The sequence below is a fragment of the Bradysia coprophila genome (assembly GCF_014529535.1).
Source record: "Bradysia coprophila strain Holo2 chromosome IV unlocalized genomic scaffold, BU_Bcop_v1 contig_106, whole genome shotgun sequence".
In the NCBI taxonomy this organism is placed as follows: domain Eukaryota; kingdom Metazoa; phylum Arthropoda; class Insecta; order Diptera; family Sciaridae; genus Bradysia; species Bradysia coprophila.
Genome location: NW_023503372.1, coordinates 3,526,203 through 3,539,854, shown reverse-complemented (window position 1 = coordinate 3,539,854; position 13,652 = coordinate 3,526,203). Strand labels below are relative to the sequence as shown.

Below are 13,652 nucleotides of genomic sequence, written 5' to 3'. Positions count from 1 at the left end.
ATTCGGAGGGTCATGAAATCACAGTAGCCACTGCATTTCCTTTGTTAAGATAGATGTCTTGTTTTCGTTGTAAGAGGTAATACGGCTGAGTAAAATAAGCCAGGCAGTAGTGGTTCATTTTCGAAACGTCAAATAAGGGACCTAATACACTGTATGAAAATGAACTCAAATGAACACTGACATAAGTTGACAAATTTTATTCGCAAAAAATATAGGGCTACTAGATTATTCAGGTCCCTAGTCAAATCAGCGCTAATGCCTGGCTAACTTTACTCTGTCGTGGCAATACAAACGATCCTAAGCTCTTATCACTTAAACCTCCAAATTGGACACTTGTCAACTCAGTATTCATGCTAGGAGCTGTTCTTCATTTGGCTAAATTTTGACATCAATTTGAAACAGGGAAATTTTCGACATTTTCCTTTTTTTTTCTTAATTTTCGCAAAAATATTTTTGTGAAAATTCAGAAAATTGAAGGAAAATTTGGAAAAATGTCTTCTCGGAAATAGTCCCTGATTTGAAGATTCACTAGGAATACCCATGTCAGGCGCTCAAGTTCTGACGTTGTTAGTTGATCCTTTATAATAGACTAGCATGAACGCATTGAACAGATTGAGTGGACTAAATAAATAAATGGAAAGAGTTTGACACATCGTTGTTCATAAGTCTGGCTAGTGTTTTATGAGGCACTGACAAGAAAGAGGTAAAAATCTTATCTATAGCAGGTAAATTTGTCTTCAGGTAATAGGCAGTAGTTGCCACAGCTGTTGCGCCTCATACAACAAATACAGCTGTGGCTGATGATGTACTAAAAAGGCGCAGATATAGAAAATGGGCGGCAAAATCCGCTATGGCCAGTGCGGACCTGCATGGAGACAAAGCTACCTGCTATAGGTGAAATTTGCAACTCTTTTTTGTTTGTGGGTTTAAGATTCAGTTACTTAGTATAGCAATCCAGTCATTCAGATGTTACTTCGTGTGGGTATTCGTAACTGCAAAATATGCAATTTCTAGACCGACGACATGACGGTGGGCGATTGCATAAGCTTTCCATATATTTTCCAGCAATACGGCGCATTCTTTTTCAACCATTTCATGAGTGTACAGTGTACACATCTAGATTTACATACCGAGAACGACTTCAAGGGTCCACATATCAATGCCAGTTTGTTTTTCTAGTTTTTCAGAATGTATTTCCATATTTATTTATTTTTACATATTTACGACAAAGTCAGTTTCGATTGTTAAAATTTTCTCCTCATTCAATTTCGTCGATAACAAACTGTTTGCATGTTTAAAAAGATGGTTTTCAAGAAAAGAGAGGTAAGAACACTCATTGGTGCAAGAAAAGAAAATTCCACGAGTTTTTCTTTTCAGAAAATACCTTATGTTATACAACAAATTATCTGTATGCAGCAGGTCGATGTAGACATGGTTTTCCGAGAAAAATTTATTGCAGTCTCTTATAGTTCTATGTTTACTTTGTGGAAATTATTATTATGGCATCATTATGCTTATGCAACCATCTACTTAGATGTAGACCTTTCATTTAATTTTATTCAGCGAAATTTCATCGTATTTTCAATTTATTTTTCTTTTATTTTCTTCATTATTTTGTGAAAGCAAATATTGCCATTATTTGCACAGCTTTCTCCTCGTAATTTGCGAAACGAAACTACCTTTCCCATTCACGTTTATACTTAACAAATCGACTGGTGTCAAGTGATGAAACTTTGGACTGATCTCGGTACGTATTCCACTCACGCACATTCTAATGATGCTCAAGTCCCTTTGATTCAATTTTTTTTTTTCAATTCAATGCTTGAAACCTTTCGCATTCGACAGTGATTGATATGAAATCTATTACTTCATTTATTTGTCTAGCATGCCTGCTAAAAGAGACCTCGTTCACAAGATACCATCGCTTACTTTTGTCGCCAACATAGCAATTCTAAAGTTTGTACGATCGTTCATATCATTTATGGTTTTCAGAACGGGAGGCTCAGGTAGCTTTGCTATTGAGCTTAACTTATTGAGTGTCGCACATCATCGACTCACAAATAAAGTTTTTGGCTCGTTAGCATGTGTAGTCAATTGTTTGCCAAATTTGTTGAACAAATTAAGAGATTCCAACAAGAGCGAAGAGAGTGCCGTAATTCACTCGAGTAGAAATTGTATATTTTTCCCGAGGGAACACAGCGTGTTCATATCGGGGAAAAATAGGGAATTCCAACTCGAGTATGTTCTTTAGTCTCAAGCACCGCATTTGAGTTTAAAAGCCAAGCAATGCAGGTCTGTGGCGTCGGGGCACTCGACGTCCTCGAATCGATAGTAATGAACCAACATTAGTTACCAACAATGAAGAACGGGTATGTTGTGTGTGAAATCTAATAATTTGTAAATTCTGTATACCTGTGCTCAGCATCCAATTGACGCCGTAAGTGCGGTCGAAATTCAAAATGGAAAGTGCGTAATACTTTCTAACGCAGCGTCATTTTAATACAAGAAAGCGTTAAAATGTACTTTTCGGTTCACTTTTTCATCGAATCGTTCACTTGAAATTCAAATTTTAGGCACACTTACAGCGTGAATTAATCCGTAACCAGAATATTCAAATAAAACGGAATACATTTGCCCGAATGTCATTAAATGCGTCTACCTCTTAATGCTGGATATCTACTGGAACTGAACGATGCCCAGCTAAAAACAAAAACAGTTTTCTGGAAAATTACACACTCAACCCGAATGCGGCAAAAATACTTTTTCCCCACTTAATTTCAATTTGTTTAACTTTAGTCCTTTTTCATTTATCAATGACATGTTCCATTACCACGTCTATGTTTGAGGTTGCATGGTGGCTAGCGAACTCTCTATTGTCATTAATCAAAAATTGGTTCTTTAATATATGTTCCCATCCATGGCCCCGAACACATTTCATTACACAATGCCGTATTATATATGCATACGAAATACACATGGTACATTCAAATGTCAATTAACGAACGTTAATGGTTTCTGCCCTAACAAAATAACTACCAGAAACCGCAAAAATTGTACCGTACGTCTGTTCAGTTGGATATGTAATACGAAAAAGGAGGAATTTTGTTTATTTAACATCGGTTCGTTCGGTACTAGCACACATGTTATTATGTGGATCATGTTAAATATTTGTTAAGTTAACGTTTATGAACTCGTGTAAGCGTACCGTTAAATTAATTTACTAAAGCCATTCCATCATTACACGCTACATCATTTACACAAAACAAATACAGACCTGTATATGTGCCATGCCAAACTGTTGTAATAATCATAAAATTTGCAGACGTTCGTGGATGCTGTATGAAACAGGGGATGACACATCGAACGTGCTTGGATAGGTAATGCCTCTACGTTTGTTTCTTTTTTGCCCAGGAATTATAGCTGCGACACGGGGATGGGTTGCGGGAAACGATAGTAATTGCTGAACAAGATCTGGTGGACTTATCGTTATTAAAAATTTGTCCAAATTCTTTATTTCGAACTAAAAATTACGAAATGATGATCCACAACTACTTGATACATCTGTCATGATATATGATTCAAATAACAAATGAAATGAGAAAATTACGAGGCAGTCAATTTTACTGTTGACCATTCGTATCAGTTTATGTTGAATATTTTTATCTACGCAACAAGCGATGAAAATCTTTGCGTCTTGCTTTCGTGTAAGGTCTGAAGAGTCAAGGCCGAAGTCAAACACACTACGAAAACGTGACATTCCTTTCCCAACATGTGCACAACTTTACGCACGAACTACGAAATGAAAAACACTTGACAACCCTAGGGTTGTAAAATATAACTGTAAATCCACAGTATTGTGAAAACTATTTACGTTTCCCGTACCTCCCTCATCAGTAGACAATTTTCAAAATCCTTGACGAAGTCATTATAATTCGAATTTACATTCAAGAGTTAAGAGCTATCACTTCAGCCGTAATTCAGTGTGAATCGATTGCAATAATCACTTGTATTTCCTATGAGTAAAATTTTTATTTTTGGTTCGGAATATGGAAATATTTTCTATTTAAATTAATCGAAGAAAGACGGTGCTACGTTCCGTATTTTGTAAAATTTTGTTAAACTCTAATTGAAAAATCAGAATAAAATTGACAAAATTTCTCAATTCCACCTCTCTCACATAGGATGTGTGACCCGAAAAAAGCTGATTTCACCGAAATTCCCGATCTAATGGTATGCGCTCCATGGGCAAATATAACATTTTCCTGTTTAGCCAACAAAGTCGATCATACGCCGTGCTGCGTCGAACGTGGTATACCTTCATCGTGTTTGGACTTTTGTGCGGGTAACATCACAACAATTACGTTCAGTCTCTTTAAGTAAATAAACGACAGCATGGCCTACGAATACCAATTGACTTTAATGATTTCAATTTCGTTCATTCAACCTTCAAAGGTGCCTTCAATATATGTCCGACTATAGCAGTTGCTTGTTACAAGGATATGGTGTTTTGCCCGGACAACCATCCCGAGTCAAAGCTCCGTTAGTCTCGTCACATTTCGCAATTTTGGAATGGAATCCACCGAAAGTCTTACCGGATACAGTTACGGCCTATCATGTGTCTATAAGGAAATTGGGAAGTGGTGATGATTACGAGGTCATTGAGAAGGATCATCCACCATTGATTATGGAAGGTTTGGATAGTGCAACGTATTACGAAGCGTATGTGGTGGCTGTCAATGCTCATGGAAAGGGAGACCCATCGCCTAGACTAGTTTTCCGAACAAAACATGACGTGAGTTGAATTGAATTCTGAAAAATTTACTGAAGCTTTCATTGCGTCGATAAGCGTATTTTCCTCTCAATTGAATTTCTGTTTGAAAAAATCGTAAGTTTGTTTTCAAATCATCCGTCAGGTGTAATACGCATGAAAGCAATGGTTGAAGTAGTGCATAAACTACTGTCTTAAGACATGATCACATTTCAAACGAAAAAGCTTTGAGCATATTAATTATTAGTAAACTTTCTACGAAAAACGTTTTGATGAAAAGTTTAAAAGTCAGAACAGTGTTTCAAACTATAATGAAAATGTCTTACAATCAGAAACTTCCAGAATTAAACCGAGCATTTGAAAAGGATTTTGAGGAAATTGAAAACCAGAACTTTTTCAGAGTTTCTAAGTTTCTTTTCAACAAACCGGAACCTGACTAGAACCTGGTTTACCCAAAGACTATTGTTGGGAAAATATTTTCCCACATTTCCCAAAATTTCCATATTTTTTCAACATTTTTACAAATTGTTGAAAAACTCATTTTTGGGAAAATTAAGGAAAATATGGGAAAATTTAGGAAAATCTGAGAAAATATGGAGAAATGTTTTCTTAAAAATAGGCACTGCTTAAGAACATGTACTATTTTTCTCAATCTTTCCCAGCTTTTCCTAGGTTTTTCCACAAAAAAAGTTTTACAAAAATCTGGAAAATGTGGGAAATTATATAAAAATATGAAAAAATCCCAAAAGCAGTCTCGGCTTGAACCTGAAGATTTTGTCTTTATGGTAACCTGACCATGGCTTATGGCAAGTTCAACCGATTATTATCTGAGCCTGAACCGACGAATTTCAAGCTTCAGTTCATATTCAGGTTCAATTAGCTAATTCAATTCCATATCAAAATCAAGATACAATTATTAAACGTGAAGCGTGTGCAGAATCAGCAACTAGCAACAGCTGAACATCTCCAGTTGGACAAAGACAATTCCTTTATATCGCAAAAACTTCAAAGGAAGCTACATACAGTGCATACATACGTTAAGGTCATCTATGTGGTATTTTTGGAAAAACGTTTTCCTTTATTTTCCTGAATTTGAATTTGAAAAAATTTGAATCTGAAATATCCTCAAAATTAGTCCCTGTTTGAATCTGAATCTGAATTTGAAGCAAGGCCAACCATACTTGTTCCGAGAATTAGATTTAAGCTTAAATTGCTACAACCCTAAAGCACCGGTAAGTTCTACAGACAAGGACTTTATGCCTGGAAAACGTCAATATCTGAAATCAAAGCAAGAATGGATTTTTGTCCGATAAAAACGAACCGATCCATAAAATAGCACATTTGTTATAACTCTAAAATACATCAATAGCAATTACGCAAAACTTTAAATTGAACACCCGCTCTGATAAAATAGTTTATCCCAAAAGTTTCCCTTGCAATACACTAAATCATTGTCGTTGCGTTAATTAGGAAAACAAGAAAAGTAACAAACCACGAAAACCAACTTTTCCAATTACCCAATTTTATTATTTAATTTTTCATTCACGAAATTGCATACACATAGATGTAACACTATACCTTTGCCTTGTAACCAGATTGACGTAGAACCATCAACTCCATCGTACAACATCACAACGTGCTGTCTAGCTGCTAGTCTATTACCGCAATGCATGCCACTTTGTTCGTACGACATCAAAATGTCAGATCTCCAGTCGTTGGGCCAAGTTTGTTCACCCCAAATGGGTAAGTGAAATGAATTACATCAACCTCCCGAAAAAAAAAAAATCCCTCATTTACACACGCCACTTATGGGTACACAGGTACAAGTACAAGATGGTTTATACATTATTCATCAATATAGTCGATCCACAGATTTGCTTATATTTTACCATGTCAATAATTCTCATACCAAAAGTCATGTTTTCCTCTCTTCATCGGTAATTTAATTAACTTTTGATCTTCATTATTGCAGGAGCGCTGGCTAAATGTGCAAGTGGTGGGCGGGATCATACGTCTTGTTGTAATAGACGTGGTGTACCTGCTAAATGTATATCATTGTGTCGAGGTGTTTTACCCCAACCACCTGTTGACTGCTTATCGTACGGAGGAAACATTATACAATGCTTCGAAGAGGGTGAGCAAAATGTTTTTTTTTCTTCATCGTTGTTAGCTAACGATGTTTGTGTTGTAAGAAGTAAGAGTGTTTCATTATTATATTTACGTTAAGCTGCAATGCCTTTAACAAATTGTTATGTCAGCTTCCGCCCTCATTCTGATTTTGTACCCGCGTTCGATACTAGTCGGTGTCGTTTTTCGTCGCTTATTATTATCGAAAATTATTCACACCCTTTGATGCGGTAGTCGATGTAGAAGTTTTTCTTTGACTGATGGAAAAATATACATTCTTATAACCTGTCTGGCTGATTCATTTTTTTTTTATTCGATCAATCGGAGTGCAGGTGTTGACATTCGTCGTTTGTGAAATGTATTTGCGTTACATCAAAATGCATCGATTTACGAATGGAACTTTCCATAATGTTAGCGTATCTGTGGAAGTTCTCAGTTCGTCTAGAGATGAGCGGGCTACCCGAACCTCTTTAAATTTAATTTTATTGGGCCGTTCGGTCATCAGGTTTAACCAATTTAATTTTGAAGGTGTTCGGGTCGGGTTTTCAATCAAAGTTTCGAAAATATGATTCGGGCTGAGTTCGGATCGAGTCTGGTCGGCTCGGTGTTCGAAAATCCTCGACCCGCTCTTCTATTTCGCGATGTCAATTTTTTACCTTGCACTGAGTGGCAACAGTGTAAAATTTGTGTCATAATTTTGCTCACAGACACTCAGGTTGTTCATTTTTAAGATAGAGCATCGACAGATTATACTGAGCCTTTTGATATAACCAACAACTAGGAAATTATGTGGGAATTTTTAATCAAATTCTGCTGTTTGAAATTGGCTGTAGAAACTTTGCTAAAGAAAGCAAACCGTAAAAGTTTCTAAAGTATGCATTAAGTTCTCGGGCGAGGAAGAGATGAGGAAAACAAATTTGTAAAAAAAAATGTGAAAAGGGAGAAAAAAATGAGCTGGCTACTTGCAGGGAAACATGCCCGCACGATAGTTAAAGCTGGATTGATACATTGCTGTTCTTTAAACGAGTCTCGTACTATTCAACCGTTCAGAACACTTGATTTTTCTGACAACTCTGCCTCATGTAAAATTCGAAATTTTAGAATTGTAACATTACCACCTCTTCAAGTTTTAAGTAATTTATGAACTAGCAAAATAACCATCCTGGCGACAGAGTTTTCATGTAAAAATTGTTGAAGGAAAATTTGTCCCATCGGGATTTTGTTTTTTATGAACACCTGTTTGCGGAAGGTATTGTGAATGCGAATGTTGTCGCTCCAGGAAATGCACGAAGGGTCACACTTAAATGCTAAGTGAAAAAAAAACTTCGAAAAAATTGGGTCGAAGGCCCGACACTTTTCCCTTTGGAATAATTTTAGAAAAAAGTCTAAAAAAAACTCTGAAATTGGGCTGGAATGAATTCGTAATGTTGCAAGCGACATAATAAACCTAATGTACATTGTATGGAGCTAAGCACGATACATCATATAAACAATGTTCGTAATAATGGTGTGTAATTTCGCTATCTATTTTGGAGCTGTGATACAGTGAACATTGAACTTCTGCCATTAAATTGAATTCTGTGTGAAGCTGGTCCTATTACAGCATCAAAGGTTTTTAGCAGGTCCTCTTTTGTCCTAGAATTTAACTGAAAGGACTTCATGATGTATGCTCCCCAAAAGGATTCTAAATCACCTTAATGAAGGCAGCTCTCTCACATACACATTGTTTACAAAATTAGCAGGCCAGAAATTGGACAGTGTACGCTTGCAAATTAATTTTTGTTAGAAGTGTATGAAAACAGTGTAATCAAATATGTAGGCGGTCTTTTAGGACTCCTAATTTTGTAAACAATGTGTATGCGGTTGCGTTGCTAGAGAGCTTTTTTTGTGTTAGTCAATCAACAATGTCAGAAATGGGCTGTGAATGCATTCCACACACCAACTGACCCTGGATCGGTATCATCTTCACTTTGTCTTCATTCAGTAAAGTCAACTGCTCATTCCTAGGTCTACTTATTGACTTTCAAAAAATGAACCGCTCCTGCCGGTTTACTTTACTATGTCGTTACTGTATCTATCGGCAGACCTTTTCCATGTTACGCACGCATATAAACTCAATAAGAGATGATTACAAAGTTGCGAGTATTATAATCCTTGCTTGTGCTGTTATACATTCACGAACATTATATATACATAGTGCTCCGGTAATATTGTAAACAATAAGGCTGATGCATCAATCGTTTGTGTAACAATTTACAGCGGAGAAGGGAGAACGGATATTGTTATACGAAAATGGTGTGATGTGATAATGGCATTTTGTACATGTAAACGAACAATTTCCTAATAGCTAAATATTTTCACGATTCCATTCCTGTGCAATGTAAATGAAAATTGCGCCGACGATATATAGGATATAACCTACATTTTGCCGATCGATAAGTGAATGTAAAATTGAGCTTGAATTTGTTCTCAAAGGAGTTGTAAATTTTTCACTTTTTTTCGGGACTCGTTCAAAGGACAATGTGTCACCAACGATCAATTTGGTATTAAAAAGTTTTAATTTTTTTTTTGAATCAGCGTTGTTTGAATTCAAAGACATTGTGTGACACACTAAGCCGTATATATTATATCGTATATTATGTCGTTCCCCTTCATTTCCGAGTGTAATGTCCTCTAGGATATTTATTCTGAGATTAGCGCAAAAAAAAGGTCCAACCAAAGCGGTTTTAAATATTGTGATGGATGAACCGAAAACACTTCACATTAATCGTCTGTTTTCCTGAGTGTCAACATGGCCGTTGGAAACTTAATTGGCATCGCAAGAAAGATGGTTATATTTATAGATAGTGATTATAAATCCGGCAGTGGAAAATGGTAGTCAGATTGTTTACTGGGGAGTATAATCCGTTTTAATTAAAGTCTATCGATAACCATTAATATTGCACAGGCGGCAATGGAATCTATTACTTGATTTGTTTAAGTATTTCTTTACAAATCTTTCACTTCCTATGTTTTGTCACACATTATTCTATAAAAAACGACGTTAGTTTCACACTCATTATTATAATGTGTCGTTGTTGTCGATAACAGATGAACTAAAATTATTTGTAACCTAATATCTTCTGTGGGGATAAATGTCAATTAGAGAAGTTTAATCTTAGAGATGTTGGTGTTCACGCCGTAAGTGCGATCGAAATTCAAAATGGAAAGTACGGATGTCTCTCTATTGTAGCGTCATTTTCATACAAGGAAGCGTTGAAATGTATTTTTCGGTTCACTTTTTCATCGAATCGTTAACTTAAAATTCAAATTTTAGGCACACACTTACGGCGTGAATTTTCATATCCCCGAGTTTCTGCTCGTGCAAGTGAAGTTGTTCCAAATAGACCATTGAAGACAGATTAAACTTAACATGTCCCCGGTGAAACGTTGAAGCCTATGACACCTCCATCACAGATCTAGTCTTTACTCAAGATATTGATTGTCTTAAAATTAGTTTCTAAAAAAATAATTGTAAACCAGGAACCGAAAACATTCCTGGTCCAGTCGAAGACCTTCACGTAACATCCAAAACCGACACTAGCATCTCACTGGAATGGGTACCGGCCACACCAGAAACCAATTCCTCCGATTTGAAAAATATCGATTATCTGGTGCAGTACGGCAAAGTGGATAACATGACGATGTACGAGACGATAATAAAATTACCAAATGTAAATTAAATGCTTGCAATGTTGCCGTATGGGCGATAAAACGTTGAAATGTAACAATTTTTCCATTCAAAGGAAATCAATACCACCGAGACTGAAATTGAATTAAAGAATCTGGAGCGAAATGCTATCTATCGAATTATGGTTGTTAGTCGCGGAGAGTTTGGTTCTTCATTGCCATCATCGATGCTAGTTATTAACACATCGACGAGCAACGGTTGGTATTTTGTTTAACTGAAAAAATGATTTCCATCTGCATCCGTTACCGATTTTTCCCAATTAGCGAATTATTCCGCATCAGATGTTTACGCTGTACCGTCACCGCCGCATTCGTTGCTGATATCGGACCACAGTGCTACGTGGGTAAGAGTGGCCTGGCAACCACCAGAATTTTCACATCCTCACGAAATAATTTCGTACAAGTAAGTGGACGCTTTTTCCCCCATAAATTTATTCCGATGAAAATATTTTCCTTTTTATGCACAAAAAGAAAACCATTTTAAAGTTCAAATAATCTTTTTCTTTTCCATCTTCAACGAATGATAATTTGAATCGAATAAAAAACGTAAAAATATACGTGCTTGTGCAACAAATTCAGTTCACATTCTTATTATGTGAACCTGCAATGGGGGTGTGTCGTTGGCGCCACTACTTTTAGGTTATGCGTGAGAATATTACATATAGATTTTACATGCTTATGCACGGTAAAGTGCACTTTTCGTCACTGTTTGTGACTGTGAAAATGAACTTAACGTACACAAGCTTGTGTGATTACTTCACTCGGCTTCGACTCGTTCCACAAAGCTCACACCTGCCAAAATAACAAATTGGCAAGCAAGGACGTAATATACTATATTAATGCTCATGGAATCTTCTATAGCACAAAATGTGATTTTGGTATATCAGTTTGTATGGAGACTAGCGTTTGTAAACTGAATTTTACCGAACCGATCAACCGGTTAACATGACAATTTTGTCACTACGTTCGGAAATGTTGTAATATGTTTTGATTATGGCCAAAGTAAGTGCATAAGTCTTTGGTCCTCTATTTCATGGTTACGGAGCCACAGCACTGTTCCTAGCATTAAATTAGAAAATATTTGGATCAAATGAATTTCTTTCGTTGAGACAGGGGTCAAGTTCTCTTAGTGTGAGTGAGATACAATTCTCATTTTAGTGCATTTATCGACCTCGACTACACCTCGGATCAACAAAATTCACACGAACACTCTACTTTTCATATTTGTATTCCTGTAAATGACTATTAATTGTCCATGTATATATCAAAATTGGGAGACATTTGACGTCTGAAATACTAGTGTTATTGTTAATGCTAGAAGTACCCATGGCCAGTGGCAACGCATAAAAAACGACGACTGTCGTCTGTCTAGGAGAGAGCCTTTGAGCTTAGACATCTACTATCATGAGAACAAAACCGTCAAAAAGATACTTCTAATTACTGTGCTGTTGAAATCAGTCCGAAAACCCGCTTTTTTTTTCAAAAAAAAAAAGGAAACCGTTTGTCCCTACACGCGAGACCTCATTCCTTGTATACATTATGAACACAGATGAGTGTTGAAAAATCCTCGTAGTAATGCATGAGCCTCAGTTAAATTTCCAACTCTCTTAAGCACTCCTTCAGAGAATTGTATATGTGGAAGGGAATGGTGTTTCTGAAACAAAACATTTTGTTCTGGGATCAATCTCTAGAACAAAACTAATTTAATCAGGAGCATTGTAATTACATCATAAAGAAAGCTACTGTAACAGCAGAGCGAAAAGTAGAGGGTGCCAATGTCACAGACCTTTAACTGGGTAGCTTTGAAGCATGAGAATCTCGACCAAACATAAATCATTTCGGGTTTATATATATGTAGAATATACGTAGAAGAACCACCCCTTTTCACACGAGACTTTATTACATCGTAAATAATTTATAACTCGCACATTTTCCACACAGAGTATATCATAAGTCTACGTCGGCCGATAAATTCACTATAACAGAGACAAGACTTTTATGGACACGTCTAAGTAATTTGAAACCGAACACCCAGCATGTCATTTATGTGGTTGCAATTGGCTCGAAAGGATTAAGTTTACCATCGGAAACGTTAGTAGCTTGGACCGATCCGGCATTACCCGCATTCGTAGACGTAAGTACAATTTTTTTTTGTGTCAACATTCTCGGGGGTTTTTATGATGATAAAAGACCGCTGATAATTTTTAATGGTTCATGTTGTCATCTATAACTGAAATTTATTTTGTGCAGCCACCAACTATTCATCCGGCTAATATTATAGCTGAGGGAGGAAGTATGACCATTTTGTGTTTGGCTTTGGGTGAGTATATATGTAATAAATGGGGTGGATACATATAAGAGAGTAACTTGTAACAAGCATATACTAAGAAACATTAAACTACTAGGAAATCCTGCTCCCACAATTTCATTATATGTTGGCGGACATCTGGTTAGGTAAAGCGAACATTATTATGTTCTTAACTGTAGATAAATCTATCGTTTTGTTGTGTTATGATTAGACAAGACACTTCTCGACATATGGTTACAACCATTCACAATGTTACCACCGACATGGAGCATGTATCATGTTACGCAGACAATGGTTATGGAATTCCCATGCAAGCATCGAAGAAGATTCAAATTAGTTGTGAGTGAAAGAATCCAATCGAACAAAATTCTCTTCCTTTTCCTAAAGACGAATTTTTCAATGCTGCATTTGCATTCCAGTTGCTCCTCAAATTCAGGCCTCTGGTATTACATTAGCTTTGTTGGGTGATCGGGTCGACCTGAAGTGTACTGTGAAGGCTAAACCTGCGCCGAAGGTTATTTTCTGGAGAGACCATGAAGGTCGGGTACCGGTTATTGTTGGAAAAAATTACGAAATGACAATGGAAGCGAGCAGCACGGTTAGTTGCGATTCAAATTTCGTTACCAGCAACATGCACGTCGCGTTTAGCTTTAATTTCCAAACTATTCATTCCATTTGCATCCATCAAAGTCTCCATTTCGGTAGTTTATTTAACGGGAA

The 13,652-nt window shown here is 36.6% G+C and overlaps 1 protein-coding gene across 5 annotated transcripts in view; it reads left to right on the top strand.

The window, feature by feature from the left end:
• The window catches only part of LOC119070964 (Ig-like and fibronectin type-III domain-containing protein 2), a 71,233-nt gene that overhangs the window by 55,897 nt on the left and 1,684 nt on the right, over window positions 1-13,652 (top strand). For all 5 annotated transcript variants that reach the window (XM_037175532.1, XM_037175533.1, XM_037175529.1 and 2 more), the window contains exons 7-19: window positions 3,323-3,377; window positions 4,182-4,376; window positions 4,453-4,792; window positions 6,364-6,511; window positions 6,741-6,902; window positions 10,418-10,608; window positions 10,681-10,822; window positions 10,889-11,027; window positions 12,566-12,758; window positions 12,875-12,944; window positions 13,030-13,078; window positions 13,144-13,271; window positions 13,352-13,530. In XM_037175532.1, coding sequence (XP_037031427.1) covers window positions 3,323-3,377; window positions 4,182-4,376; window positions 4,453-4,792; window positions 6,364-6,511; window positions 6,741-6,902; window positions 10,418-10,608; window positions 10,681-10,822; window positions 10,889-11,027; window positions 12,566-12,758; window positions 12,875-12,944; window positions 13,030-13,078; window positions 13,144-13,271; window positions 13,352-13,530 — 1,991 coding nt within the window. The remainder of the gene's footprint in view (window positions 1-3,322; window positions 3,378-4,181; window positions 4,377-4,452; window positions 4,793-6,363; window positions 6,512-6,740; window positions 6,903-10,417; window positions 10,609-10,680; window positions 10,823-10,888; window positions 11,028-12,565; window positions 12,759-12,874; window positions 12,945-13,029; window positions 13,079-13,143; window positions 13,272-13,351; window positions 13,531-13,652) is intronic.